The sequence below is a fragment of the Eleutherodactylus coqui genome, chromosome 6 (assembly GCF_035609145.1).
Source record: "Eleutherodactylus coqui strain aEleCoq1 chromosome 6, aEleCoq1.hap1, whole genome shotgun sequence".
NCBI classification, from domain to species: domain Eukaryota; kingdom Metazoa; phylum Chordata; class Amphibia; order Anura; family Eleutherodactylidae; genus Eleutherodactylus; species Eleutherodactylus coqui.
In genome coordinates, this window is record NC_089842.1 from 89,742,398 (window position 1) to 89,769,657 (window position 27,260).

Sequence of the window (27,260 nt, forward strand, 5' to 3'; positions counted from 1 at the left end):
TCCTTGCAAAAGTTCTATGTCTCGACGAATAATGTGTATATTCTTTTGTAGAAGCATTGATACACCTGAACGAATCATAGAGAGCATTGCTATGTAGCCATACGTTAAGTGTAGCATTTCTTTTAGTAGTAGGGCTAGTGGTGTCCATGGTACTATCCGGGATTATATTAAAATCTCCCAGCATTAGTGTTGGTCCCTGTGCATTTTTGTTTATTATTTTTTTTAACTTATTAAGGAAAATTATTTGTCTAGTGTTGGGCACATATGTGTTGACCAGGGTTATTTTTTGGTCTTTTAAAGACCCAACTAAAATTATATACCGCCCCCTCGGGTCACAGATTTGTTTTTCCACGGCAAACATTGTGCCTTCTTTGAAAGCAATCATGACACCAGCGTGTTTTTTTTTCGCACATGCAAAAACAATCTGCGGGTAAGATCTGTGTGACATTTTGTTACAGTCGCTATCCAACAAATGAGTCTCCTGCATACATACAATTTCTGCTTTTTGAGATGTTGCTTCTTTCCATGCACATCTTCTTTTGAAGGGCGAGTTCAGGCCGTTGACATTTAATGACAGGAGCTTCACAGCCATAGTGTTGAGGTCCGATGATGAACGTAGAGACGCGAGAGATCCCAGAGCCAGATGATGCCTATAAACATAAAACAGAAAGAACAAACACAGTCCTCCTTGTTCGATGCTCTATTGAGCCGCCACAAATTGTGACAATGTATCATTATAGAGAGGAGGAAAAAGTAGGGCAGTTTAACCAAACTGCGGCAAGGTTGGACTTGCATTGTTTCGTGGGGGTGAAAGTCCAGCTACGAAGAGAAGGCACTATTTTTAGTAGTAAAACTTAGTCACCAGAGAGAAAAAGTGTTCTTTATGGTGTACAAATTTGTTATTTGATGGTTTGTTGTCGGGTACTTGAGTCACGTTTAGCTTGCGAGTTATGTGATACTTGAAGGGTTATTCCCCAAGACTTCAGCGTTTCGGCGGCGGATTTGGGGTTTAAGAAGATGTGGTGTCTGCCATCTTTAGTTACTATAATCTTGGTAGGAAAGCCCCATTTATAGGGTATGTTTGCGCTTCGCAATGCATATGTTATTTCTGCAAAATTTTTCCTCGCTTCCAACGTTGCTTGCGATAAATCAACGAATAATCGCAGATCTGTGTAAGGTTGCGGAAATGGTTGGGTTTTTCTCGCAGCATACATAAGCAGTTCTTTTGTTTTAAAGTAATGAATGCGGGCTATTACGTCTCTAGGAATTTCTTCGCCGAGAAATTTCGGACGTGGCAATCTATGTGCTCTATCAATCCTCAGATCTTGATCTGGCATATTGGGGAGAAGAGCTTGCATAAAGCATGTGATATAGTTGGCGATCTCTGCATTCGGTATCTTTTCTGGGATGCCTCTTATCTTGACATTGTTGCGCCTATTTCTATCCTCTAGGTCTGTTAATTTGAGTTGCAGTTTCGTTACTTTCTCTTCCAACTCGTAGTGCGCATCAATTAAAGAGTTATGTGATACAACTATCTCCTCCATCTTTTTTTCGCTTTTTTCAATTTTGCTGTTAATGTCCAGCACTGAGGAGTTAACCTTTGAAGTTAATACGAGAATGTCGGCTTGTATGGTATCCCTGAGGGCCATCACTGCTTCCTTAATGTAGATTTCGGTAACAGGTCTGTTTGTAGCAGAGAGATTACTCAAACCTCCTTCATCCATGCTCTCATTAGTACAATACGTATCTCCCTCTAAATCTTCTTCTGTTTGCAGTTTTTGTTTTTGCTTAGCAGGGCTGTTAGTGGGAGAGCTACTGTTAAGCTGCAGCGTGGCCGGCGCCATTTTAGATAGAGTGGGTACAGAGACATTTTTGTTTTTATGCACTGACCTTATGCTATCCGATGGTCTGCCGCCCTTCTGAGGGTTTTCGCTTGTTGTATCAGCGTTCTGCAGAGCTCCTTCCTCCATCTCTCCTTCTGCAGCGGTCCTGCTGCTTTCACTATGCTCCGGACTTGTAGGAGCGGGAGAGGGTGTCTCTCCGGCGGCCATTGTTGGAGCAGAGCCGCGCGCTGTGAAGAAGGACTCTAGTTTCCTCGGGGCTTGTTTAGATGCTCTCCTTCGTGACATCTCCGGATTCCTGAGGCTTTCACACCGCTTTAAAAGTGTTGTGCACCCTCCGGTGAGTGGTTTGGAGTCGCTTTTTAGTGCTTCTACCGAACGGAGCCTAGGAATTAGCTGCCGTTCCGGTGCCTCGTCAAGCCACGCCCACACTGGACTTCTTCTTAAAGAACTTCAACATGTTTCTAATATCCGAGCCCTTTTTCCACTGGAGGTCTGACGCCCTATGCTCAATCACGTGATGTTCAAAGACTTTCACGTCTGATGCCCTATGCTCAGTCACCCCCTGGAACCTATACTCATGGATATCTTTAAATACACAATAAATTTGCAACAACAACTTAGGTACCTATATCTATCGATTCTGTCCCTTGGTGTCACTTAAGATTACCCAAGACCTGAGGTAACAATGTCTATTGATGACAGCTTAACAATTGTACATTGAAATAACGACTGACCGCAGGACAGACTACAATCAAACGTACCAAAACAGACCAACGGCAGACATCATATATATGTATATATGTGACTTACCGCGCTGTATGGGGTTGATCAGTCCCCGGACTTTGGCACGGCTGATATCATCAATCCAGGTCTGTGTCGTAGTCCAATGGTTATCATCAGCGTCAATCAATAATCCTGCCGACTACGCCAGTTGTTAAGGACCGCTAGGTCACATTAACCTTTCAAGCCTTGGGTTCCAAATCAATTAGTATCCGGTGCACCACGGAGGCCAAAAACCACACAAAGAGTCGGTTTCTAGTTCTCCTCAGATACGGAGAGAGAGCCACGGCAAGTATATAGCTCACTCTGCTTAAGGCGTACGTACTCTGAGCGTTTATTGACTGAGCATAGTTCTAATACAGGAAAGGAATACGTCATTAGTCACGAGGTTAATCTTATTGGGTTAGAAAAACATCAAGAATTGTGCTTTGTTGAACAATCAGCGCAGTGAGAATAAATATGTGAAATGTCCTTCAAATGATTATTCTCCCTTGGGAGTTTGGATGATCGCAGCGTCTTATCAGCACAATTTGCTCTTTTCCCAAAGCTCAGGACATGGGGGAGTCTTTTCTGATAGCGGCTGTACCAGGCAAATGTTCTCGGATGAATAGAAAGGGAAAAAAAAAAAAAAATCATTAGACATTGCACCGAATACCCTGCTGTAAAGTTATTTCTGCTTTAATTATTGTTTCACTACACACAAGCTTATTTACATCTTATAATGCTCCATTTTGTATCTAGCGGCCATTTTGAGACAGATTCTTCCATATTATGAGCCTGTACTTTCTCAGGATTATATATGCTATACAAAGTTTTCTACTGAGCCATATAAGGACCTTTCACACAGGACAGAATATTCTGCAACAGCGTTATGAAATATGATCTCCTGCGGAATATTCAGCCCCAGGATTTACTACTGGACTGCAGTGGCAACATATCGCACAGCACAATTGAGTGATGGGGTAAGATGATGGGTTACAGAGGGAGCCTCCTCCCTCTAAATTGCTTAGATGTTGTGGTCGCTACTGACCTTGGCATCTAAGAGGTTAAATATCTGGGAATGGAGCTGTGTTGCTATTCTGTGCACAGCAGGTGGTCAGGGGTGCCAGATACAGGGAAACTGCAGAATAGAAAATTGTACTTCTATGTTCTCAGGTTTAGAACATCTGCAGCGTTTACAGTAGCAGCAAAGTAGATGAGGATCAAGCAAATATCATCCAGATACTATTAAAGAATTCCACACAAAATATGTGCAGAAGTTGACCTGCAGTGTAGATTTTATATACCCAGTATGTTAATTTGTACTGCGGATTTCACTTTTTGCAGTACATAGGTTGAAATTTGCTGCAAACCAACAGCAATTACATTACTAATTCACACAAAGCACACCATGTTCTCTTGACTAGTTTCCCGCTGAAACAGAAAGCGACAGTCCTATTCATCGCTCACATGACTGCTGCAGCCAACATGCCTCCATGGTCTTATCACATGACTGTGTCAGCAGCACTGAACCAGAGACACCATGAGATGGTAATTTTTTTTTTTTTTTACTTACCCTGGGGCAAGTTTTGAAAGTGGTGGAAACCCTGTTTAACTGCATCTAAATACTGTGCATGACCTGAAGTGGGCTGTACATGCAAGTCAGCCCAGGAATATTGATGAAATGAAACACATTTGCAGGGAGGACTAGTCCAAAAATCCTCCTTAATGTTGTGCAAATCTGTCCTACCATCCCAGAACACATGCGGTGTGTCCTGATTCCCTGGGCCCAGCAGCAGCAAAAAACATCTTTAGTACACACAAGTAGTACTGGACACTGCGCTTCCTGACTCTTCCCCATCTCTTGCTCTCCCCCCTGAGTGAAGTAGAATAGGAGGAGTCAGCAATCACAGCATCCAAAACTAGTAGTGTGTCTAATTAAGATGCTAGTCTTGTACTGCTGCTGCTAGACTCAGACCACCGGAGTCACCGGAGCAGGAAAAGAAGGGCTACAGATAAAGTAGTAAAACCAAGTACAGTCATAGAGGAGGCACTATCACTTAGTGGAGACCCTGAGAGGGCACTATAACTAATTGGGATCACAGAAAGAACACTACAAGTGAGTGCAGCTACGTAAGTGGCACTAATCCTAGGGGGGCAGTACTAAGAGGTTAATTGAAGGTAGCGTCAGGATGGAGAGAGTGTGGGCAGTCTTGGCTGAAAGTCTTCATGGTGGTCTGCACCCAGATATATGTCACCTGTGATCACCGAAGGTAATTGCACTGTAATCACTATCACTGTGTAAAGCCGATTTCTAACAACAGACACTAGTAATGTAAGGGGATATAAAGGGTGTGGTTTAAAGTGAAAGGGCTATAGCCTAATGACGCTATTTTTTTCCAGTCAAAAAAGGTTTGGTTCCGTGTTAGCCAGTAGAGTAAAGTGTGATTGTTCCGAACAAGAGAAACCAAGTAATCTTGTAGATATGATACGTTTTAATGGCTAACAAAAAAGCATGACTTTTCATTCAATAGCCTGATGAAGGGGGCGATATCCTGAAAGCTTGCAGTAACATCATGTATTTTTGTTAGCCATTAAAAGGAATTATATCTACAAGATTACTTGGTTTCTCTTGCTGGGAACAATCACACTTTAATATAAATGTCAGAAATAGCTTCTGAAGGATGTAAATCACATTTTATAAGGAGCTTCTCCAGGGTGTTGCAGGTTTTATACAATACATATAGTGAGCCAGAAATATAAAACAGAGCTGCCCTCCCCTGGTGTCCAGAGGAGTACGTCATATATGGGTAAAGCAACACAGGACATGTAGTACCGCACTGCACCGTAGAGAGACGTCCGACAGCCAATCAGTTCCCACAGTTCAGTAATACAGAAGTTTTACCAGTAAAATGCCCATGCTGATTGGCCTGGATTTTCCATCAAAGCGCACCCTGCAGATCTGGACTGCCTGTGGCATGGTATGTTGGATCTGGTTTCAAGTTACTGCAGCCCAGGAAAGACCATTGTATACTCAAAAGTTTGTATCCTCCTGAGAACATTGTAACTTCAGGGACCCCTGTACTCATTAATTCTACATTTTCTGATGGATTATGATTGTATGTCTTTATAGAAGTTGTTTTGAATCTATATGCTGAGGAAGTTACTGTTGCTTACAAACTAATTTAAGAGTGGCAACTAGAAATAACAAAACTTTGACAATGTTCTTTTATTTAATAAATACTTTTTATTTACATATCAACAGAAGACCATAACATATCATTCTAGATACAGAACATACAATTCTGTTTCTTGTCAAAACAATAAAAGGAGGTAGAGAGGCAAGAACACCAAAAAACTGTATTGTGAAAACGAACAGTAGTACAGCTGATTTAATGCATTGAGACCGTTACAGCTTAAGGGCTTATTCAGACGACCGTATATCGACTGGGTTTTCACGCCGAGCCGATATACGGTGTCCTTGTCTGCAGGGAGGGGGGGGAGAGGATGGAAGAGCCAGGAGCAGGAACTGAACGCCTGCCCCTTCTCCACCCCTTGCCACTATTTGCAATAGGAGGGCGCGGGACGAGCGGAGCTAAGTAACGGCACTTAGCTCCGCCCCCGTCCCACCCCTCCCATTGCAAATAGTGGCGAGGGGCGGGAAAGGGGCGAGAGCTCAGTTCCTGCTCCTGGCTCTCCCATCCTCTCCCCCCCTCCCTGCAGACAAGGACACCGTATATCGGCTCAGCGTGAACACGCAGCTGATATACGGTCATCTGAATAAACAATAAATTTTGATTATTACTTCTATTTTCTTAATGCAATTTTTCTTACAGCATCAGTAAATTTAGCTTGATAAACCCCAGCCTCAATGCCTGGAGATTTTTGGTTTTCCAAATTTTTGTTAATAATCTTGCTATAAAAAAAATCCCCAAATTACCAATTTATAATGATAAGGTCTAGCTTACTTTACTTTTGGACTATTCATTTTACAAATACCTCCTGGTCTATTAATTATTTTTTCCAATAGCAATGACTCAAAGAGATAACGGGGCAAAATCTCTTTGATTACATTATAGAGGTGTCTCGTGATCCACTACACACAAGTAGCCTTTGAAAGCCTTTTTATAGTCCAAGGGTAGAACCACTTTTATGGCCTCAGGCGGTAAGACAATTTAACTAATCACGCCACAACTCGTATGTGCCTGAGGGCGCCTTCACACTGGCGATAAAATTGCGCGAATTTCGCACAATGCAAGAGTGAGTGAAAATGCAGGATTATGAATCCAATGACTTTCAATGGTTTCATTCACATTTGCGCTGTTTTCACTCATGCAATGTTGTAAGAAAAAAAATTGCGGCATGCTCTATCTTTCTGCTTTTGCACTTTTTTATCTCCCATGTTTCCCTATGGATCCTCCTTTTTATCGCATTGCAAAGCACAAACTTGTGTTTTTGATGCGATGCGTTTTTAACATTAGAAATTCCTATTGACTTTCGCACTAAAAAATAAAATCGCATGAGAAAAATCACAAGTGGTAGCAATGTTTATGCAAGAAAAAGCAGCTCTGGCGCTCAAAACTCGCAGGAAAACAGTCACGATTTTCATACTCTGATATCGCGATCACCAGTGTGAAAGAGCTCTTAGATGTAACTGCAGCAAAGCAAAAACTCCAACGTCCTTTTTTTTTTTTTTTAACAAAGAGTGTTAACAATCCGCAATATGCCTCAGCTCTGGCTGAGCGTCATAGGCTTTGTAATACACTGCAATACTGAAGTATAGTAGTGCATTAGAAGAATGATAAAATATGGTGTTAATCAAGTCCCTTAATGGGACAAAAATAACGAGTATAAAAATAATGTAAAAAAATAATAAAAAATGAAAATGTCAAAACCTCACCTTTCACCCTTTAGGCCGCTCTCTCACATGCGTTAGCAAAATGCCGCATTTATAACCCTTGGAGTTTTACTAGGATTTTGTGCAGCATTTTCAAACACATTGTGCAGCGTTTGTTTTTTAACACACCCCATCACTACAATAGGTGAAGAGGTGCGTTAAAAAGTGCTAAAATGCATGAATATAGACAGCTCTTGAAAATCGCATTGTACAGCATTTTGCACGGCGTTTGAAATGCTGCACTGAACTTTATAAAAAGTGGGCTGTGTGAGAACAGCCCAACTATGTAGAAAAAATTAAGAAATCACACGTGGCATTCCTGCAAAATACCAGAAAAATCAGAGAAAAAAGTAAGTCCATTATTTAATCCACACAGCACGCGTCATGAAAAAAATACAAAAGCAAATCTTTTTTTAAAAAAAAGCGTTTTTGGGTACAAAAATAGCAAAACCTAAAAAAACTGTATAAGGGCTCATTTACACAGGTGTTTTAACGTCCGATTATTCGCGCGTTAAAAAAGATCGCACAATAAAGAACCAATGCTTTCCAATGGTAGCTGTCACATGTGTGAATTTTACATGCGCAAAAAATGTCTGCGGCGAAAATTATAGGTCACTGTTTTTAAAAACGCAGGTAACTAATTTTTTGAATGTGAAACCTCTTCAGCCATTGATTAAATTTATTGAATGGATGAGTGCTGCCTCTGATTGGCTGAGCGAAGGGACCAATCACAGGCAGCTCTCAGGTATACAGCAGCACTCAGAAAATATGAGGTGGAAAGAAGATGCACGCTACTGTAATAGGTCAGAGCCAAAAGACCCCAGGCAGTCCAGAAGAAATTAAAATAAGTGGCAGCATAGTCAGGATTAAATTAAAAAAGCCACCTTTTTATTTCTCCACAGTCTTTCTTAAAAATGGTAGGCTACGTTTTGGCCCATAGTGAGCCTTTATCAAGCTTACTCCTGACTATGCTGCCACTTATTCTAATTTCTTCTGGGCTGCCTCTGATTGGTCACAGTGCTCAGCCAATCAGAGGCAGCCCTTTCAGCAGGCGGGGATTTTAAATCCCCACCTGCTGAAAGCACATCAGCACAGTGCAGGAGAAGACCCGGCTGGACATGCCTGAGCCTCGGCAGCTGTGGAAAGGTGAGTATATATTTCAGTGACAAGGATATATATGTTCAGTGACAAGGGGACTCCACGATGTTCTCTTTATGTCAATGGGGCCGCCGCTGGGTGAAGCCCCTGAATGTGACAGCGCTTTGTGCGGTGTATGGAGAACAGAGCTGGACTGCTCTGTTCTTCATACCCAGTCTGTTATCAGAGAGCGGGATACAGCTGAAACAATAGTATCAGCTGTATCCTGCTTTGAATCCCTAATAAGGCTCATCGTTGTCTTTCAGCACGCTAAAAGACAACGATGAGCGACGGCATAACAAAAACTGCATGATGTCAGTGCAGTTACACACAACGATTATTGCTCAAAAGATGGCTTGTGACCGAATTTTGAGCGATAATCATTGTGTCTAAATGGGCCTTTAGACTAATGGTCCAGGTTAAAGCTAGGTTTTGTGTTACCCAAATAAATGGAAGAGCAGTCACAGTTATCTTGGGATAACCCCTTTAGGCGGAATTCAAAATTGCGATTCAAATGGTGATTGAAGTACAGAAGGTGTGCATAGGGTTCTTTGATGATCTAATTTCAGCAGAACCATGGGGGACCCTAATATGCGGACATATATTACGGCCATGTAAAACCATGCTTACAGAGATTGCAGATTACAGTTCATTTCACATCCAATTTAAAATACAAAATATATTCCTAGTAAATACCATTTAAATACATTTGTGTTTCACCATCATATAGTAAGACCCAGAATTGACCGTAGAGTCACATGGCTGTCTTAGGAGTATAGATATAGGTTGTACTGTTTCCTTCGCCAATGTTCTAAACTTTTCGTCTACCTTTAAATGTGAATAGAGAAGAAAACATGAGATACACATTTACATAAGCACAGGTATTTACAAAGTTACTTAAAGGGGTTGTCCCGCGAAACAAAGTGGGTCTATACACTTCTGTATGGCCATATTAATGCACTTTGTAATGTACATTGTGCATTAATTATGAGCCATACAGAAGTTATTCACTTACCTGTTCCGTTGCTAGCGTCCCCGTCTCCATGGTGCCGTCTAATTTTCAGCGTCTAAGCGCCCGATTAGACGCGCTTGCGCAGTCTGGTCTTCTTCCTTTCTGAATGGGGCCGCTCGTGCCGGAGAGCGGCTCCTCGTAGCTCCGCCCCGTCACGTGTGCCGATTCCAGCCAATCAGGAGGCTGGAATCGGCAATGGACCGCACGGTGCACCACATGGTGCACCGTGGGTGAAGATCCCGGTGGCCATCTTACTTACCGTAGGTAAGTAAGAAGTCGCCGGAGCGCGGGGATTCGGGTAAGTACTGGCCGTTTTTTTTTTTTTATTCCTGCATCGGGTTTGTCTCGCGCTGAACAGGGGGGCTATTGAAAAAAAAAAGAACCCGTTTCGGCGCGGGACAACCCCAAAGGGTTTTTTTTTTTTTCAATAGCCCCCCGTTCGGCGCGAGACAAACCCGATGCAGGAATAAAAAAAAAAAACGGCCAGTACTTACCCGAATCCCCGCGCTCCGGCGACTTCTTACTTACCTAAGTAAGATGGCCGCCGGGATCTTCACCCACGGTGCACCATGCGGTGCACCGTGCGGTCCATTGCCGATTCGAGCCTCCTGATTGGCTGGAATCGGCACACGTGACGGGGCGGAGCTACGAGGAGCCGCTCTCCGGCACGAGCGGCCCCATTCAGAAAGGAAGAAGACCGGACTGCGCAAGCGCGTCTAATCGGGCGATTAGACGCTGAAAATTAGACGGCACCATGGAGACGGGGACGCTAGCAACGGAACAGGTAAGTGAATAACTTCTGTATGGCTCATAATTAATGCACAATGTACATTACAAAGTGCATTAATATGGCCATACAGAAGTGTATACCCCCACTTTGTTTCGCGGGACAACCCCTTTAACTTTTAATGTAGGTTTATGTAGGGAGTGTAGGCCTCCAAAACAGAGATAAGAAGAATGGTGTAGCAGTGTTCGATCAGATCAAATGCACTTCCTGAGAGCTACAGCTTCTCTCTATTCTTTGATCATCAACGGTATCATTACTCGTGCTGCAACCTGACGGCTGACATAGTGAGGCAGCGTATATAGTCTGAATCTTCAATCAGTCTCTTGCTGTTTGGTATAGACTGTACTCTGAGAGTAGTAGTCGGAGGGAAGAGCCAAGTTATTCATACTGCCACATGGTGTCATACGGCAGCGTGAGTAATAAAATGTATCCCTGTGGGCTGGAATTTTGGGAGGGCAGAGAGGGTATTGATTGCACGGGGCATTATTACTTTGTGGTAGCAGAAAGGAGCACTATTACTTTGTGTGGGTACATAGGGAATGCTATTGCTTTCTGGGGGTTCAGAAGAGCACTTTTACTTTGTGGGGGCACAGAAGAGCACTGTTACTTTGTGGGGGCTAAAAGGGTCACTATTACTTTATGGCAGCACAGAGGGGTGCTATTATTTTTTCAATTTAGGAGTATTACTTTTAGGGACGCAAAGTAGGCTTTATTAACTTGTGGGAGGGGCACAAATGGGAAATACTACTGTGTGAGAAAACAAAAAAGGATAGTATTACTGTGAGGCACGAATGAAGCATTATTTCTTCTGCTAGACATGTATTATTGTGTGTGGGCATTATTACTTTGTGGGGCACAAAGGGCATAAATATAGTATGGGGCACATCGTGAATTAGTGATAGTGACAGTAGCAGCAAGATGGAGAGAGTGTTCAGAGATGAGTTGTAGCTGGAAGAAATCTACATGGTGGTCTGCGTCCAAATAGAGACAAAAAGGGGAAGATAATGTCTCCAATCAGAGAAGATGTTATCTGGGTCACCGGATGTAATTGTACTGTTATCAATTTTCACTGTGTAGAGCTGGTATATATACCTGTATACAGCTTGTGCAACCAACCTAGGCTGAAAATTTATGGCCATGGCTCTCTCCTATTGTAGCTTGTAATTGTTGTGTATTTGTACCTTAAAAGGGGTTATCTTTGTTGGAAAGTCCTTTTTTGCTAGATGGTCCCATCTAATCAATGGCTAGTAGATAGGTTCATTTCTTCATGGCAACCTATGCTAAAACACTGTGTTAATTTGGTTTATCCCACAGTAAATGTAAAGATATGGAAGATGTATCCCGTCTGGGGCAACATATACCAAATTGACAGTGGAGGTGGGATCTGTCTATATTTTAGGTTATGGACTGTTGTTGTAATGCTAGATAAAGTTATTATTGCTTATAGAAAGAGGGACAATGTATGGAGGCATACACACAATAGAGGCAGCCACCTAACTAATATCTTAATGGGCCTCTCTTGGGAGCACCACCCCACAAACTCTATTAGAAGATTGAGGGACCTGATGCTTGTTTGCCGCCCTTTCTTGTAGAAAAAAAGGGCAGCATGATGCCCTGTCTGGTTCTTCCCCTATCTTTAGTAATATTGCAGTTCCCATGGAGAGGTGGCTGGTCCTCATAGTGGCGCTGTGGTTGTTACTATTTAAATGTGTGCTATGGATTATGGTATGATGACAAATAAGGTATGAAGCATGGGGCACACTTTGGTAGGTTCCACTTGATCACCTAAAAAGACTGAGCTGCCCCAGTCAACAGACATAAACGTAGTACTGCACTAGTCAATAGACCCATGGCACGTCCATCACATTAGCTTTAATTGACACTTGTCCCTCATTTTGTAAAGGTATTTAGGATTTATTTTTCAATACATAGGACACAAGACAACCATGTATGACAGGTCCTCTTAAAACTTGTAGAGGAATATTAATGTGTATATACTCAGAATATACATTACCCAGCCATGTAGGAGTCATCCATATTAGCTGGTCCCAAGCCTGGGTTAAATAGGGAGGGTTAGGAAAAGACCTGGCGACATACTGTGTAAAAACTTTGCCTTGGAAACGCTATGAAAGAGCCCTCGAATGATTCAGATATGGTATCCGATGGCAGGCCCCCCAAGCCAAAGGATTCTCTAAATGTTACTGGGGAAGAGCAAGGTTTGAGTACAAGTAGTCTGGATTTCCTCATGACGCAACTGGGGGAAAACCCTCGGGAAGCCCAGCTGCTGATGCACCTCATGATGAAGGGAAAGGACTGCGCTGTACTAAAGCTCACATACTAGCAACATGGAATGTGCGTGGCATGAGCCTAGGGAAATTGGACATTGTGAAACGCGAAATGCGAAATGACAAGACTCAACATTGATATTCTTGGAATTAGCGAATTGCATGGGACAGGTAATGGATATTTTCAGTCCGATGACTTCGCATTGCACTATGCTGGACACGAGGAAATCAAGAGGAATGGAGTAGCCTTTATTACAAATAAGCAGATCTCAAAGGCAGTAGAAAGTTTTGGAACAATCAGCGACTGTATCATTACCCCTGGATACGTTGTAAGCCAGTGAACATCTCAGTCTTACAAGTCAATGCCCAAATGACTGATGCTGATGAGGAAACCATTGAAGAGTATTATGCCAACATCCAGAAAACTCTAAACAAAGTGTCAAAGAAGGACATCATTTACATTATAGGCGACTTCAATTCCAAAGCCAGTGGCCAGCCTAAAGTAACCATCACAGAAAGTTTTGGGCTTGGTGAAAGAAATGAAGCCGGTGATCGCCTGGTACAGTTATGCCAAGAAAATTGGCTCAGGATAGCAAACACATGGGTTATGCAATCCAAACACCGTACACATGGACATCTCACAATGGCCCCCATCGAAATCAGATTGATTACATCCTGTGTAATCATTGTTGGCGAAGTTTAGTCGTTGCAATAAAAACCTTTCCTGGCGCCGACTGCAGCACTGATCATGAACTCCTTGCAGCTAAGATCAAGATCAAATTCCATAGCATTAAGAAAGGTGCTCCGTTGAAAAAATTCGACACCTCTAAAATCCCCCAATCATACACTGTTGAGGTGGAAAACAGATTTGAACTGCTTAACACATCCAAAAAACATCCAGAGGAACTATGGCACGATATACAGTCCACAGTTATGGAAACAGACAGTAAGCATTTCACTTATAAGAAGCAGGAAAAACGATGCTATTGGTTGTCCGAGTAAACCCTCAGAATAGCTGATAAAAAAAGAGCAGCAAAGACAGCTGGCAACAAAGACGAAGTTCGGCAACTAAATACCGATTTTTAGTGAGCTGCAAGGAAAGATAAGGAATTGGACTAGAATGGGTTTTGCAAACAACTCAAAGCAGAAGCCATGAAAGGCCATATGCAAGGCCTAGTCTTACAGGCTAAGATGGCCCGAAAACCTTTCTTGGCGCACAACGGCACAATCAAAGGCAAAAATGGGAAGGTACTGAATGATCAACAGAGTATCAAGGATAGGTTGAGGGAATACTCAGGGAAACTATATGCCTGCAACCACATACCTGGACTATTGCATGAGGTGGAGCCTGTGGACTTGGAGCCCTGCATTATGGAGTCAGAAGTGGATATGGCAATGAAACAACTAGCCAAAAATAAAGCACCAGGCATAGATAACACACTGGCAGAGCTATTGCTGCCAGTACCAGTGAAAACCATTACAGCGCATAGTATGGGCATCCACACTATGGCCACAGGACTGGAAAAACATATGTCTTTATCCCTCTACTAAGGAAAGGCGACTCCCAGAATCGCTCCAACTAGCGAACAATAGCCCCCATTCCGCATGCAAGCCAGATCCTTTTCAAAATTTTACAGGAAAGACTGAGATCAGTAGTGGAAGCGACGCTCCCTGATGCGCAGGCAGGATTCTGGCAAGGATGTGGTACCTGCGACCATATTACAAACCTGTGATGGTCCAAGGAAAAAGCTTGAGAATGCAAAAAATATCTACATGTGCATCATCGACTACATCAAGGCCTTTGACTGCATCAACCATGACAAGCTATGGCATGCATTACAAGAGTTGGCCACATTAGCACATCTAGTCAAGCTAATAAAATCACTTTATACCACTTTATAACACAGTATGGGGACACAGGTTGGTTTGGGATCGACAAAGGCGCCTGACAGGGTTGCATCCTCTCATCCTTCTTGTTTAACCTATATTCCGAAGTAATCATGCGTAAAATGGACCTAGACAAATTGGAAATCGGGGTGAAAATAGGTGTAAGAAACATCAACAATCTCCGTTATGCAGATGACACAACTCTGCTTGCCAGTCTGAAGCAACTGATATAAGATTAAAACTGAAAGTGAAAAAACGGGCCTCTACCTGAATTTAAAGAAGACTAAAGTTATGACAACTGCAAAAAATAGCCAAATTCAAATCAAAATCGACAATGAGGCATAGAATGTGTGTGAGACTTCATCTTCCTTGGCTCCAAAATTGACCAGGCTGGAGAATCTATGCCAGAGATAAAACGTAGGATGGTATTGGGACGAAGCGCGATGCTAAACATGGACAAAATCTGGAAAAGTAGGGATATCGCCACAGCAACTAAACTTAGGATAGTGCAAACCACTGTTTTCCCCATAGCCATGTATGAATGTGAAAGCTGGACTGTGAAAAAAGTCGATAGGAGGATTGATACGTTTGAGCTGTGGTTCTGGCGAAAGCTGCTGCGTATATCCTGGATGGCTAAAGTAACAAACAGAAGTCCTGAATTGTATAAGACCCCATACATCACGGGAGGGCAAGATGACCGGACTCATGTATTTTGGCCATGTAATGCAAACAGAGCCACTTGAAAAATCTATAATGCTTAGACAGATCAGAGAGGAAAGAAGACCCGGCCACCAAAGAACATGATGGCGGATACGGTTAGAGCTGATACTGGCATAATATCAACCAACTGAAAGATGCAAAACCGAAAAACATAGAGGGAGCTCGCCTTTAGGGTTGCCGAGGGTCGTGAACGCCTAAATGGCTAATAATAATAATAGAAAATAAAATACATATATAAATTATATTAAAAACATACCACGTTTCTTGATGATGATGAGGATAACAATTGCAATGATGATCAGGGCTAGCAGTACTCCAATTACAATCCCAGCTATTGTACGTTTACTCATTCCAGGCGAAACAGATTCTGCAGATCAAGGAAACTTGTATGTGTGAATAAGAAATGAACAAATAGCTCTAATCCCACCTGTCCGTGGCAGCCTGAATTATACTCCAGAGCTGCATTTACTGTTCTACAAGCTTCAGAGCTGAAATCTCCCAGTATTTCTTTTTGGCTGGAAAGTCTGTATAGACTTTTTGTTTTGGTGATTTACACTCTTTCCTCAGGCATTGTACACTCATCTCATATTGTAAAATCTAACTGTCCACTACATCCTAGAAGCTCCGCTAAGCTGTTAGGGATGTGTCTGACAGTAATAGCAGTCAATAGCAGAATTCTAAATGCAGCATTACTCAATTTGCTAGATCGATCCAATTTCTGTATATATTATAACGTTTTTTAAAAGTTGAAGATGCCCTTAAAGTCTTAGCAGGAACAATAATAAGCACTGACAATAAAGTATGCAGACTACTCTATAGTATCTTATGTAGAAAGAATGGAAATCAATGATTTAAGGGTAATCTCCTAATTTTAGGTGGAGATGTTCGTGCTGCTTTTTTTTATGATGGTGTTTCAGAGCATAATATCGATAAACCGTTACCTTGTGCTGTTACATTGAGGTTGAAGTTGAAGGTTTCGCTCCCAATCATATTCATTGCTCTGCAACTATATATTCCAGAGTCGCTTACAGTCGCTTGAGAAACCAGAAGACTAGATTTAGAACTATTGGACTCCACTCTGAACTTCCCACTGGCCTGGATAGGTACTTGGACTCGATATGGATTTGGATGGAACCAGGTGAACTGAGCAGGAAGTCCATGTTTAAGAGTTACTGTCATGACTACTGTTTCCCCTTCTTTTTGGTTAATAATGGCACTGCTATTGTGTTCTTGGGACTGAGGAGGGTCTGACAGAAGACAAGGAAAAGATAAACTGTTACCATAATATGGTGGCTCACGCATACAGGCGTATGCAATTCATAACAAAAATAGCCAAGCATAACTTTCGGCTATTTCCATCAGCCCATTGAAATGAATGGAGCGGCCAGCTGGCAACTGATAGGATCCCTGTTGGAGCGGTGCTACAGAGGTGAGCGGAAGTGGCCCAAATGGTACTCCCTGTTCTCGTCATCAGTGGAGGTCCCAGCAGTCAGGCCCCCACCAATGCATGAGTTTTCACCCATGCACTGGATAGGTAGAAACCAGAAAAAAAGGTAATTCACTGGAATACCCCTTTAGGCACAAAACTTCAGGAAAATTCATTTGTAGCTTTGTGTATCTGTATACCGGAAATAAGTAAAAACCACAATACCCTGATTTATTGATTGGATAGATCTCACTAAGGCCCAATGTCCATGGGTGGATTTGTTTTGCATCTGCAAAACAATTTAAAGCATGCAGATGGGATTTCTTTTTCCCCTGGCGTGCGAACCGCACGCGTGGGAGAAAATCGTAGCATGCTCCATTTTCTGCTGATTCCACACGGACGGCTTCCCTTGAAGTCAATGGAAGTCATCCGATGTGCGGCACAACCACAGCTGTCATTGTGGATGTGCCATAGATCCGCGGGAAAGCAGGCCATTTTGAAAAAAATCGCACTGCGCATGCGCAGCGGGCGCGTCGGCCAGCGTGCCCGGACGCATCCGCCGTGCAGAAAAAAGAAGATTTGGCCGTGACAGAGGAGACCTGTGCTGGACCTGGACAGATAAAACGTCTTTTTTTTAATCCACGGCTGGATTCCGCTGTGGAATTAAGCACGTAGAATCTGTGCGCACAAGTGGACATTGGGCCTATCATTTCAGTTTCCTTTATGCATGGAGTGGAATAAAGTTCGTTACTTGTTTACTATGTCATGAATTCTTTTTTACACAGTGGGGACATTTAAAATTATGATGGTTTAAACTCAATAATTCACATGTCAAGTTATTCATGCTATCTACATACATATGACCTCATACATGGCCAAGTCCCATTAAGACTAAATGACAGAATTAAATAGTTTGCATGAAAATTGAAAGAAATAGATGTTTTCTTCCAGGAAAAACACAACCCTAGTACAGAGATTGAGTCTAGTATTGCAGTTCAGTCCCATTCACTTCATTTTTCAAGCCATAGCCTGTGGACAAGCATGATGCTGTTTCTGGAAGAAAGCAGTCACGTTTTTCTAACATTCTGAACTTTTGCAACACCTGCTTTGGATATGGGTGCAACTAAATCAACTAAGATCCCATCATTGAGCAGGGAGTTGGACCGTATGACTCTGGAGGTCCCTTCTAACTCTACAATGCTATGAGTAGCCCATTTGCTGGGTTTTTCATACTACTGTGCAATCTGCGGACAGAAGATGACTGACTGCATTGAGAGCCCGAAAGCCTCTTTTGGTTCCAACATTTGATTTCATTTTGTACACTTATAGTGATAGATCTTTAAAGCAATAGAGTTGAAACTCACCAAAAACCTCTGTACATAAAGATTTTCTTCCCATTTGCTCTCCAAGACAGGTGAGATTTGAGCCTTCAAGAATAATACTACCGCTGGATACAATCTTGGTCACATTGGTCCATCCTGACTTTAATGTGTCATTGAACATCATGGTCACATTAGCAGGAGGGTTCCCGCCTGGCCAGGAACAGCCCAGCATCACGTGCTCATCACGATCAGACTTGGCTAGGCATACGACATTTCCTTCTGGTTCCCCTGTCAAATTTAGAATGCTAAAGTTATTGATTGAACTGAATTCAGACAAATGGGAAGATTGAAGATCAGTCCCACAGATTTCCCAAGCTGCACTGGGATAATTGTGGAATTGCAGACATATAGCATTACATGTACATATACAATGGTATACAAACCCATAACAATATTGCATGCGATATTCCAGTTCAATTTACCTAGTATGGGCGATTATCACACATGAGTACTGACCTTAGATATATATATACTCAAGAACAACCATAAATGTCTGACAGGTGTACGTCATACCACTGGGATCTCCGACTATTAGTAGAACAAAATCCTAAGACCTTGTTCTGCAAGCACAGTGGTTTTCTATTCTCTTCTTGTCTATGGAATTGACAAACAGCTGAACAAGGTTGGACATCTCTCCATTCGGTCTCTTCCTGGAAGCAGCTGCCTTGGCTTGCAATCTGTGAGTTAAGGCTCATTTAGACACAACGATTATCGGTCAAAATATGCTCAAAAGCCAGCTCTTGAGCGATAATCATTGGGTCTAAACATGCCCATCTTTCAGTTTTCTGCCGAACGACTGTTTTCAGTTCTGCTTGAAAAACATCATTTGGCAGAACAGCTGATAGGTAGGACCGTATGCTGTACTCTGCCGGGGGAGAGCTGACAACAGCTGATTGCTTTGTCATAGCTGTTCTCAGCTTTCAGCCCCAGCAGAACAGCTAATAAGCAGGACCGAGCACTGTGTCTGCTGTCCATGGTGCTGAATTCTCAACAGGGAATTAGAGATTACATTGTTTTCTCTTAGAAGCCCATGGCTGAACAATGGAGCTAATTACAGAGCTCAGACCTTCTGCTGAGTTCTGCAACAGCTCCCAGAAGCTAATTCGTATGCAAATGAAGCTGATAAAGTACTAATAGCAATTAGTGCATTTAGTACTTTGTGCAAAATGATACTAATGCACCATATCTTCTCTCTGATTGGCTAGAGCTACTTATGTTATCAGTGCTGGCCAATCAGAGAGCAGTGCACAGTGTGCTTTACGCAGTTAGAAAATTGCCACAGCCATCTTGGACGAAGGAAAACAGGGCCCGAAACTGGCAGATCAGAGGAACTGGAGAGAAGAACAACTGCCGGTAATATACCTCCTCACCCCCCCCCCCCTGTCTCTGGACAGAATTTTCTCCTGAAACCAGAGGCTTATTGTAATGAAGGTAAAGTATACCACTAGTGCTATCAATTTTACCAACTGATGCACAAAATATGTTGTTATTGCACTGCTCCAATGAATCGTAAGATTATTGTCTTATTCTTGTATGAAACAATTTCATCCCTTAAGGTCAAAACATTAGGGTGTGCATAGGGAGTGATACTACTGTTCATTGTCTTCATAAGATACAGCTCATACTGTGTAAATAGCAAAGCAAACATAAGGGTTGACTTAGAGTAAATCCGCCAGCTACATTCTCAAAATAGGACACTGGTTGGATTGTAAACGTTATTATCATAATTCTGCTGTAGACTTGTGGAGCTCAATTTTTTTGGGTCAATTTCAAAGGAAATTTAGGAAAAAACTTCTACAAAAACTATGGTCAAAATACTATATACTGTAATACATACATTCCAATGCCAAGTTAAGTGGATTGGTAGTCTCACTGTTTGCCAAGTTGGTGGCTGTACAGATGAATGGTCCGGTGTCCTTCCTGGAGACAGGAGTGATGGTGAGATTGGAGTTTGGAGGAGAATCACTCTGACGGATGTAATATGGTGGTTTTGGGGATATTGGTTTTCCATTCAGGCTCCAAGAGAAGGTGATGGCTGAACCCTGAGCTGAGCAATAAAGAGACACCGAGTCCCGTCCTGCCCAGAGTGCTCCTGATGTGCTTCTGGTCAGAGCCACTGCCGAGACTGGAGCTGTAAACCAGAACATAAGCTGCTGTTGGTAAAATCATCATAAAGTGTAATATGTATAGAGGTTGGAGCTCAATTTTTCTGACCCAGAGCCCCAAATTCAGGATATAGACATACGGTTAAAGGAGTTATCCAGGCAATTTTTTGTAAAGCTACTCACAATGCTGTACAAATATAAAACGTCATTCTCTACTCACGCATTCCCTTGGTGTCAGTGACGTCATCACTGCAGCAGAAGGTGGAAAGCAATGAGGCACCGGGTATCAGCAAAATAGGAATGGCAGATGTTGTGTGAAGTGAGTAAGACTCTTTTAATGAATGTACAACATTTTAAGCAGCTTTACAAAAATGTAACTTGCCTGATAATATTATTGCTGTAGGCATCTATGGCTAGGGTGAACTTTGGAGCTTACTGTATACTGTTGTTTTTGGTTCAGTGCATAACAGTAAAGTAGTAAGGTTATATTGCAATGTCATTGTGTACCATGGTGACCATTGTAAGTTGGAAATATGGTAACTTGACACATAACTCTTGGGAAAACTAGTAATTTGTTCAGAACATTCCAATTGTCAATTGAAATTACAGAAAAAAATGAACATTTAGGCCTCATTCGGACCTATTATGGCCATTGTGATGAACCTATGGCATGCATGTCAGAGGCAGCACTCAAAGCCTTCTCTGTGGGCATGTGGCCCGTCACCCCAGCACAGACAACAGTTGTGTAAACAACTGCACGAGTGCTGATGTCACAGTAAGGCCTCCCTCACACATGGCGTTTGCAGAAACGCAGCGTTTTTCAACGCTGCGTTACTGCAGATTCCGCCCCATTTCAGCAGCGCTGGCATACTTTATGCCAGCGTTTTGGCTGCATTTTCAGCTCGGCTGAAAACACAGCCAAGAATGCTGCAAAGAAAAAAAAAAAGCAATACTCACCTAGCCGCTGCAGTCCGGGTCGCGGCCGCTGGTCTCTGCCGCTGATCCGGGCTTCCTCGGCACTCCCAAGTCTATTGCCGGAGGCTAGGTTTGAGAACCCCGCCTACGGGAATAGAGTGCTGTGATTGGTTGTCGGTGCTTGCTCGATGCCCAATCACAGCCCTTCATTGACTGCATCAGCCAATCAGAGCTTGCCGGCGCTGATTGGCTTAGACAGTCAGTGAAGGGCTTTGATTGGGCATCGAGCATGCCGACAACCAATCACAGCACTCTATTGCCGGAGGTGGGGTTCTCAAACCTGGCCTCCGGCAATAGACTTGTGAATACAGGGGAAGCCCGGATCAGCGGCAGAGACCAGCGGCCGCGACCCGGACTGCAGCGGCTAGGTGAGTATTACTTTCTTTTTTTCTACCTAGCCTACCTAGCCTACCTGATTTTCGGGGTAGGGCTTCTATTGCAAGCCCTCACCCCGAAAATCGGCGAGCGGTTAACGCTGCTAAAAACGCAGCACCAAGTGTTGCCGCGTTTTCAGCAGTGCTAAAACCGCTGCCCATTCATTTTAATGGGCGACGCAGGGCTAAAAACGCCCAAAAATATAACATGCATCGCTGTCAAAGCGCAGCGTCGGGAGACGCTGCGTTTTCAGCCCTGTGTGAGCAGCCCCATTGAAATGAATGAGAGTGTTGTACAGCGTTTTGCGCTGGGCTGAAAAGGCAGTGCTAAACGCTGTATAAAACGCCCTGTGTGAGGGAGGTCTAAAGCGATAATCGTCCTGTGTAAATGGCCGTGTAGGCACTTTGCGATGAATAAGTGGGTTCTGGGTTGCTGTTTGGGCACTCGGTCTCTAAAAGGTTCGCCATCACTGCATTAGAGCCTATGAGAGCATACACACGAGTTGGCAAAAAAATCGCTGTGTGCTCTATTCTCTTTCGTATTTTAAAATATGCAACATCCACTATCCCCGCAAATCGGATTGCACATGGATGGGTGGCTGCGTGCTGTCCGTTGTGAGTTTCACCCAAGCACAACTTGCATACAGCCATCTAAATTCTGCCTAACAAAAAATAAGACAAAAACAGTCAAAATTACATACAAAAGTCATAAATAGCTGCTAGAAGCTGTGAATCACTTTTTTTAGTGGAGGACAGTAGCTTCTCAAGGGTCTTGAAGCACACAGAGTACAAAAAATAAAAAATAAATGGAATCGCCTTCACCTAGTGAACAAAAGAGCAGCTCATCCTGCCAGAGGTAAAGAGCAGGGCAGGACATGTAGTACTGTACTGTATAGTACTACTAGACAGTCAATCAGTGCACGTACATAGAGGGAATGTGTTATCAGAAACTGACCTACTATATAGATCTCATTTTTGTGATAAACATATTCTTAATGAATTGTGGGTGATATTTTAATTTTTAATCACAATCTGTGTTCAAAATTCCTGCATTTTTCCCACTGACCACAGAGTCTAATACTAGTACGGCACTTGCTGTTCTGTAGAGAAAACTTTTCAGCAGTCAGCTCACTAACATTACTGGCAGGATTACACTGAAAAGTAACACCTATATGTGGATAACACAGGATCCACCATTCACAAGAGGTATAAACTATTATCTACTCTCTCTCCCTGCTAAACAACCTCTGCGCAGATCACAGAACATGTCTAGACCGGTCTCCATGCAAGTCAGTGGGTCCCCTCCTCTTCATTGTGTAAAGGCATCTCTTTAAATGCTGTTAAAAGGACTATATCACCATTTTTTTATTGATTAAAACCAGATAGAGAAACATTTTCCATTTTTCAAATCTGTTTTTTATTTTCTTATTGTAGCTTTTTTTTATTCTGTTGTTTCTACATGACTATGGGGGCGGCCATCTTTCCTGGGCTACATATAACAGCATTTAGAAGATATGCTTTACAGCATTCTCATCGGCCATTCACACAATGGACAGAAGGGGACCCATTGACTTTGGCCGCCAACAGGACACTGAATGAGAAATTGCTCACCTGCTGGAGTCACTTGGTTTTCAGCAAAGCTAAAAACCAAGTGACTATGGGCCGGTATAAACAAGAGCCATTCACTATTTAAGCAACTCCTGTTTACTGTGAATGGAGGCTACTGGGCCAGAATGATCCTGGCCTGCTATGCCTCCATTCACTTGAATGACTATTGCTCCTGTGTAAGCAAGGGATCCGTATTCTGCTTCTGCTGTTAGTTAGATGATTGTTGCAAAGTTTTCTCTACAGATCAGGAAGTGACGGACTAGTGTTAAGCTCTGTGGTCAGTGGGAAAAATGCAGGATTTTAGTATTATTCTTTAATACGGATTATAACCAAAAAGTTTTTAAAAGATCTCCCAAAAATTCTTTAAAAATTTGTTTTAACACAAAAATATGATTAATATATATATCATTTTCTGATGACACATCCCCTTTAAATATAGCTCAGGAAAGATGGCTGCCTCAATAGTGACGTACAGACAACAGAATAAAAAAATTCAACAATCAGAAAATAAAAACTGATTAGAAAAATGGAATATATTTCTCTATCTGGTTTTAATTCATTAAAAAAAAGAATGTTCTGGTGATATAGTCCCTTTAAGTAATGCAGGGGTTTTTATACCAGTAAAATATCCATGGTGACTGGTTGGATCTTCCAGGCAACTGCATGCGGTGGATCCCGACTGTCCACAGTATTGGATAGTGAATGTGGTTTCCCATCACAATGGCCCAGGAAATACCATTGTCTCTTCAAAATATTGTATCCTGAGGCCGTTGTAACTTGAGGGATCACTTGTACAGACCATTGTAGTGTTACAAAGTGGACACTTTCAACTACTGTAGGTCATGTATTTTAGGAGGTATTCTCCCCTATAAAACTGCTTTTCTGGGGGGATTAGGTGGCTCGTTAGTAGCATTACTATCACTATTATTGATACTATTCATGTAGATATCCATGTCATGGCACATACTCACCGGCCAGGTTGAGGTACAATCTAGTGCTGTTTTCACTATTTATTGAGCTTCTAGCGGTACACATAAAATATCCAATATCCTTGGAAAGCACAGGGCTTATAACAAGGATGGAGTTATTTAGGGTGAACTGGGGGTCCGTCTGCAATGGTGCTCCATCCACACTCCAGGAGTAACTGACATTTGTACCCTTAGAGGAGCATCGTAAAGACACCGAATCCCTTCCCGGCCACAGTAACAGGTCAGATGTGTTACTTGTCAGGGTTACTTCTGATACAGGTACTGCCAATAGAAGACATCAGATAACATTAAACATAGAGGTCATCCTACTAATCCCCGTTCCTTGTCAACATTTTACACTAAATCCCCAAATCTGCAGTCCAATATTTATAGTGTAATAGTGATAAGCTGTGTATTTTAACTGAGAGTTAGAGGGAAGCTGCCACCATCTATAAGCATCATTAACTAAGTTATGGTTCTTATAGGTTAGGTGACGTGGAGTCTCATACTCCATTCCTTCACTGTTGCCCAGGAAAGTCAGTGTGTGCATGGCCAGCTTGCCTCAAAAGGCTCTGCAAGCACTCTCCCATTCATTCCTATAGAAATGCAGGCACAGCCTTCCGAAAAGAGTCAAGCTGTCTGCGCACGCACTGACTTTGCCAGGCAACGCTGCAAGAATGAGGGACTGGGTGAATATGAAAACAGGCTCCTCGTCACCTATGCTATAAGTACTATAACATAGTTTATGATAGGTTCCCTTTAAAGGCTTCTTCAGATGACCGTATTTGCACATGTTTTGTAAGCGTAAAAGATACACACACAATGTGCTGAGAATACAACCCATTGATGTCAATGGATTGGTTCCCGTGTTTTGCATGCGCATTTTTCGCGCATTGAAAAAAATAGCACATGATCTATGTTTCTGCGTATTGCGTAGCAAAGTCGCCCATTTAAGTTATGAGAGGTGCGCAAATACGCAAGAAGATGCTTGGAACACTGCGGGGAAAAGTACACATCTGGATCTCATGAGGCTAAATAGCCTTTTAATCCACGGCATGAGTCACATGTGTGAACTGGCCCTGTGTGCGTAAAAAGAACAGTACTATGCGCAGACACATGCAAAAATCAACCTCATTCATAGCGCAAATACGTTGCTTAAACAGACAAACATGTTTCCTGATCGTTTTGCAGGCGCATATGTGATGAAACAAAGCCATCGATTCCAGTGGTTTCCTTTTCACTAGGATATTACTACTTGCAAGAAAAAATAGGCCTCACCCTATCTTTTTCGTACATAATTTTTTCTATGTACAAGAAAAGATAGGGCAAGAACTATCTTTATGCTTTTTTTTTACGCGTGCAATAGTGTATGCTGTAGTCAAGTGTGTGACCATAGCTTTAGGGGTAATTTGATGTCATTTTTTGACTAGGGGCTATCTAGCTTAGGGACATTGAGATAAGCTGGTATACTGTAGTTCATATAGTACTGATGAAAATAATATGTGGGCATGGACCAGGCTTTAGGGCTTACAAATACAAAGTGTACTCATAATTAGTCAGTTTTATGATTCAACAGAACTCAAGCCCTGTACCCTACGCCTCTAACTGAAGATCATGCTCACCTCAGTCACACGGTAAAGAACATGCTCACCTGATACAGTTACAGTTATGGAGTTGCTGGTGCTGGCGCTGGCAGGGTTCTGGATGGCGCAGGTGTAGGATCCATTGTCATTCTCTGTTATTGGTGTGAAGACCAGGGATGATCCACTACAAGTCACATGGGGTTCAGAGCAGATAGGTTTCTGATCACGGTAGAAAGTGTAAGTAGTCACATTCTGATTCCTGCTATCACACAGGAGGGTCACGTTGGTTCCATCAACAATTCGATCAGTGATTATACTTAGAGATGGTGTATATAGCTCGGCTAAATGCAGAAAACAGAAAGATGGATTACCAATTACATATGTTACAGTATTTTGGGAAAAATATTGCCCACAAATAATAGACTTTTAGTGAGAAGGATTAGGCCTTTATGAGTGTTCAAACATTGGGTTTAAACTAGAATGGTCCTCTTCATTGACCCCTGAAAGGACTCCCTGGCGTAGGGGTAATCTGGCCAATGTTTCAATATTCTAGCCATGGGACAGACCACGGGGCTTGACAACTTCACCTCACACCTTTGAATCACCATGGAAAATGCTGAGCAAATGTGCAATCACAGGTCTGACCTGGAATCTCACAATATATGGGCACCTCTGGACAGCAGAGCCACATGTCTCAGTGTCTTTCTCAATGTAGAACTTGGAATTTGGCACTAGCAGTACTGTTAGCAGATTTTTGGTACCAAGTTCTCCCGGAACTGGCTGGACAATGCAGACTACCGATACAGACCACATAGAGAGAATTTTCTATGTAACTTGCACTTCATGAACCTAAGCACTCAAATGTATCTCAGTCGGTAACAAGTTGGTTGAGTGGCCACTTTACCTTGATACAGTTTTTGGGAATGTCGTTCTCCCTTCTGCCCAACCAGCTTTTGCTGTATCATTAACACTGACTTCTACTCTCCTTGGAAGTTTATTAATGCAACAGTTACTATTAAAGTCACGGTTATGTAATGAACAGAATCCAAAAACATTTTTCTAAAGCTACAATTAAAATTTCATTGCAACATGTACAAAATAACGACTAAAGTCCTTTGTTGAACAAAATTGCAGGGCCCACCATACCCCTTTTACAAGCCATGCAGGGAAATTGAAAGTGGCGAGGGAATGAAACGCTACATATATTAGCGAATTGCATAACTTTGTTATAGCTGATCATGGCGGATCCAACTTCTCTAACTGAAGCAATTTCTGGCTATACATTTCCCCTGCTGCAACCTCTGCAGTGACATTGCAGCAGTTCATGATGCCTGTAAAATGAATGGCTGTCCATGCAATATATGGATGTGGTGGGTCTGCCAAATGGGAGGCACTCCTTTTTGGCTCATGGAGGGGGCCTTATTCGTAAAACTCCGTCTGACATCCATGTGCCCTAATAATGCATATGGACAGAGATTGTTGCCATGAGAATCCCCTCTACAGTGGTTGCT

At 42.5% G+C, this 27,260-nt stretch overlaps 1 protein-coding gene across 1 annotated transcript in view; it reads right to left on the minus strand.

Moving 5' to 3' along the window:
• Positions 1-2,256: 2,256 nt before the first annotated feature.
• LOC136633641 (carcinoembryonic antigen-related cell adhesion molecule 5-like) overlaps positions 2,257-27,260 on the minus strand; it is a 30,198-nt gene continuing 5,194 nt past the window's right edge. Inside the window, exons 3-9 of the mRNA XM_066609399.1 lie at positions 25,818-26,090; positions 24,170-24,448; positions 19,974-20,267; positions 18,119-18,364; positions 16,270-16,575; positions 15,585-15,695; positions 2,257-2,429 (exon numbers count right to left, since the gene is read on the minus strand). Of these exons, the coding sequence (XP_066465496.1) occupies positions 2,257-2,429; positions 15,585-15,695; positions 16,270-16,575; positions 18,119-18,364; positions 19,974-20,267; positions 24,170-24,448; positions 25,818-26,090 (1,682 nt within the window). The remainder of the gene's footprint in view (positions 2,430-15,584; positions 15,696-16,269; positions 16,576-18,118; positions 18,365-19,973; positions 20,268-24,169; positions 24,449-25,817; positions 26,091-27,260) is intronic.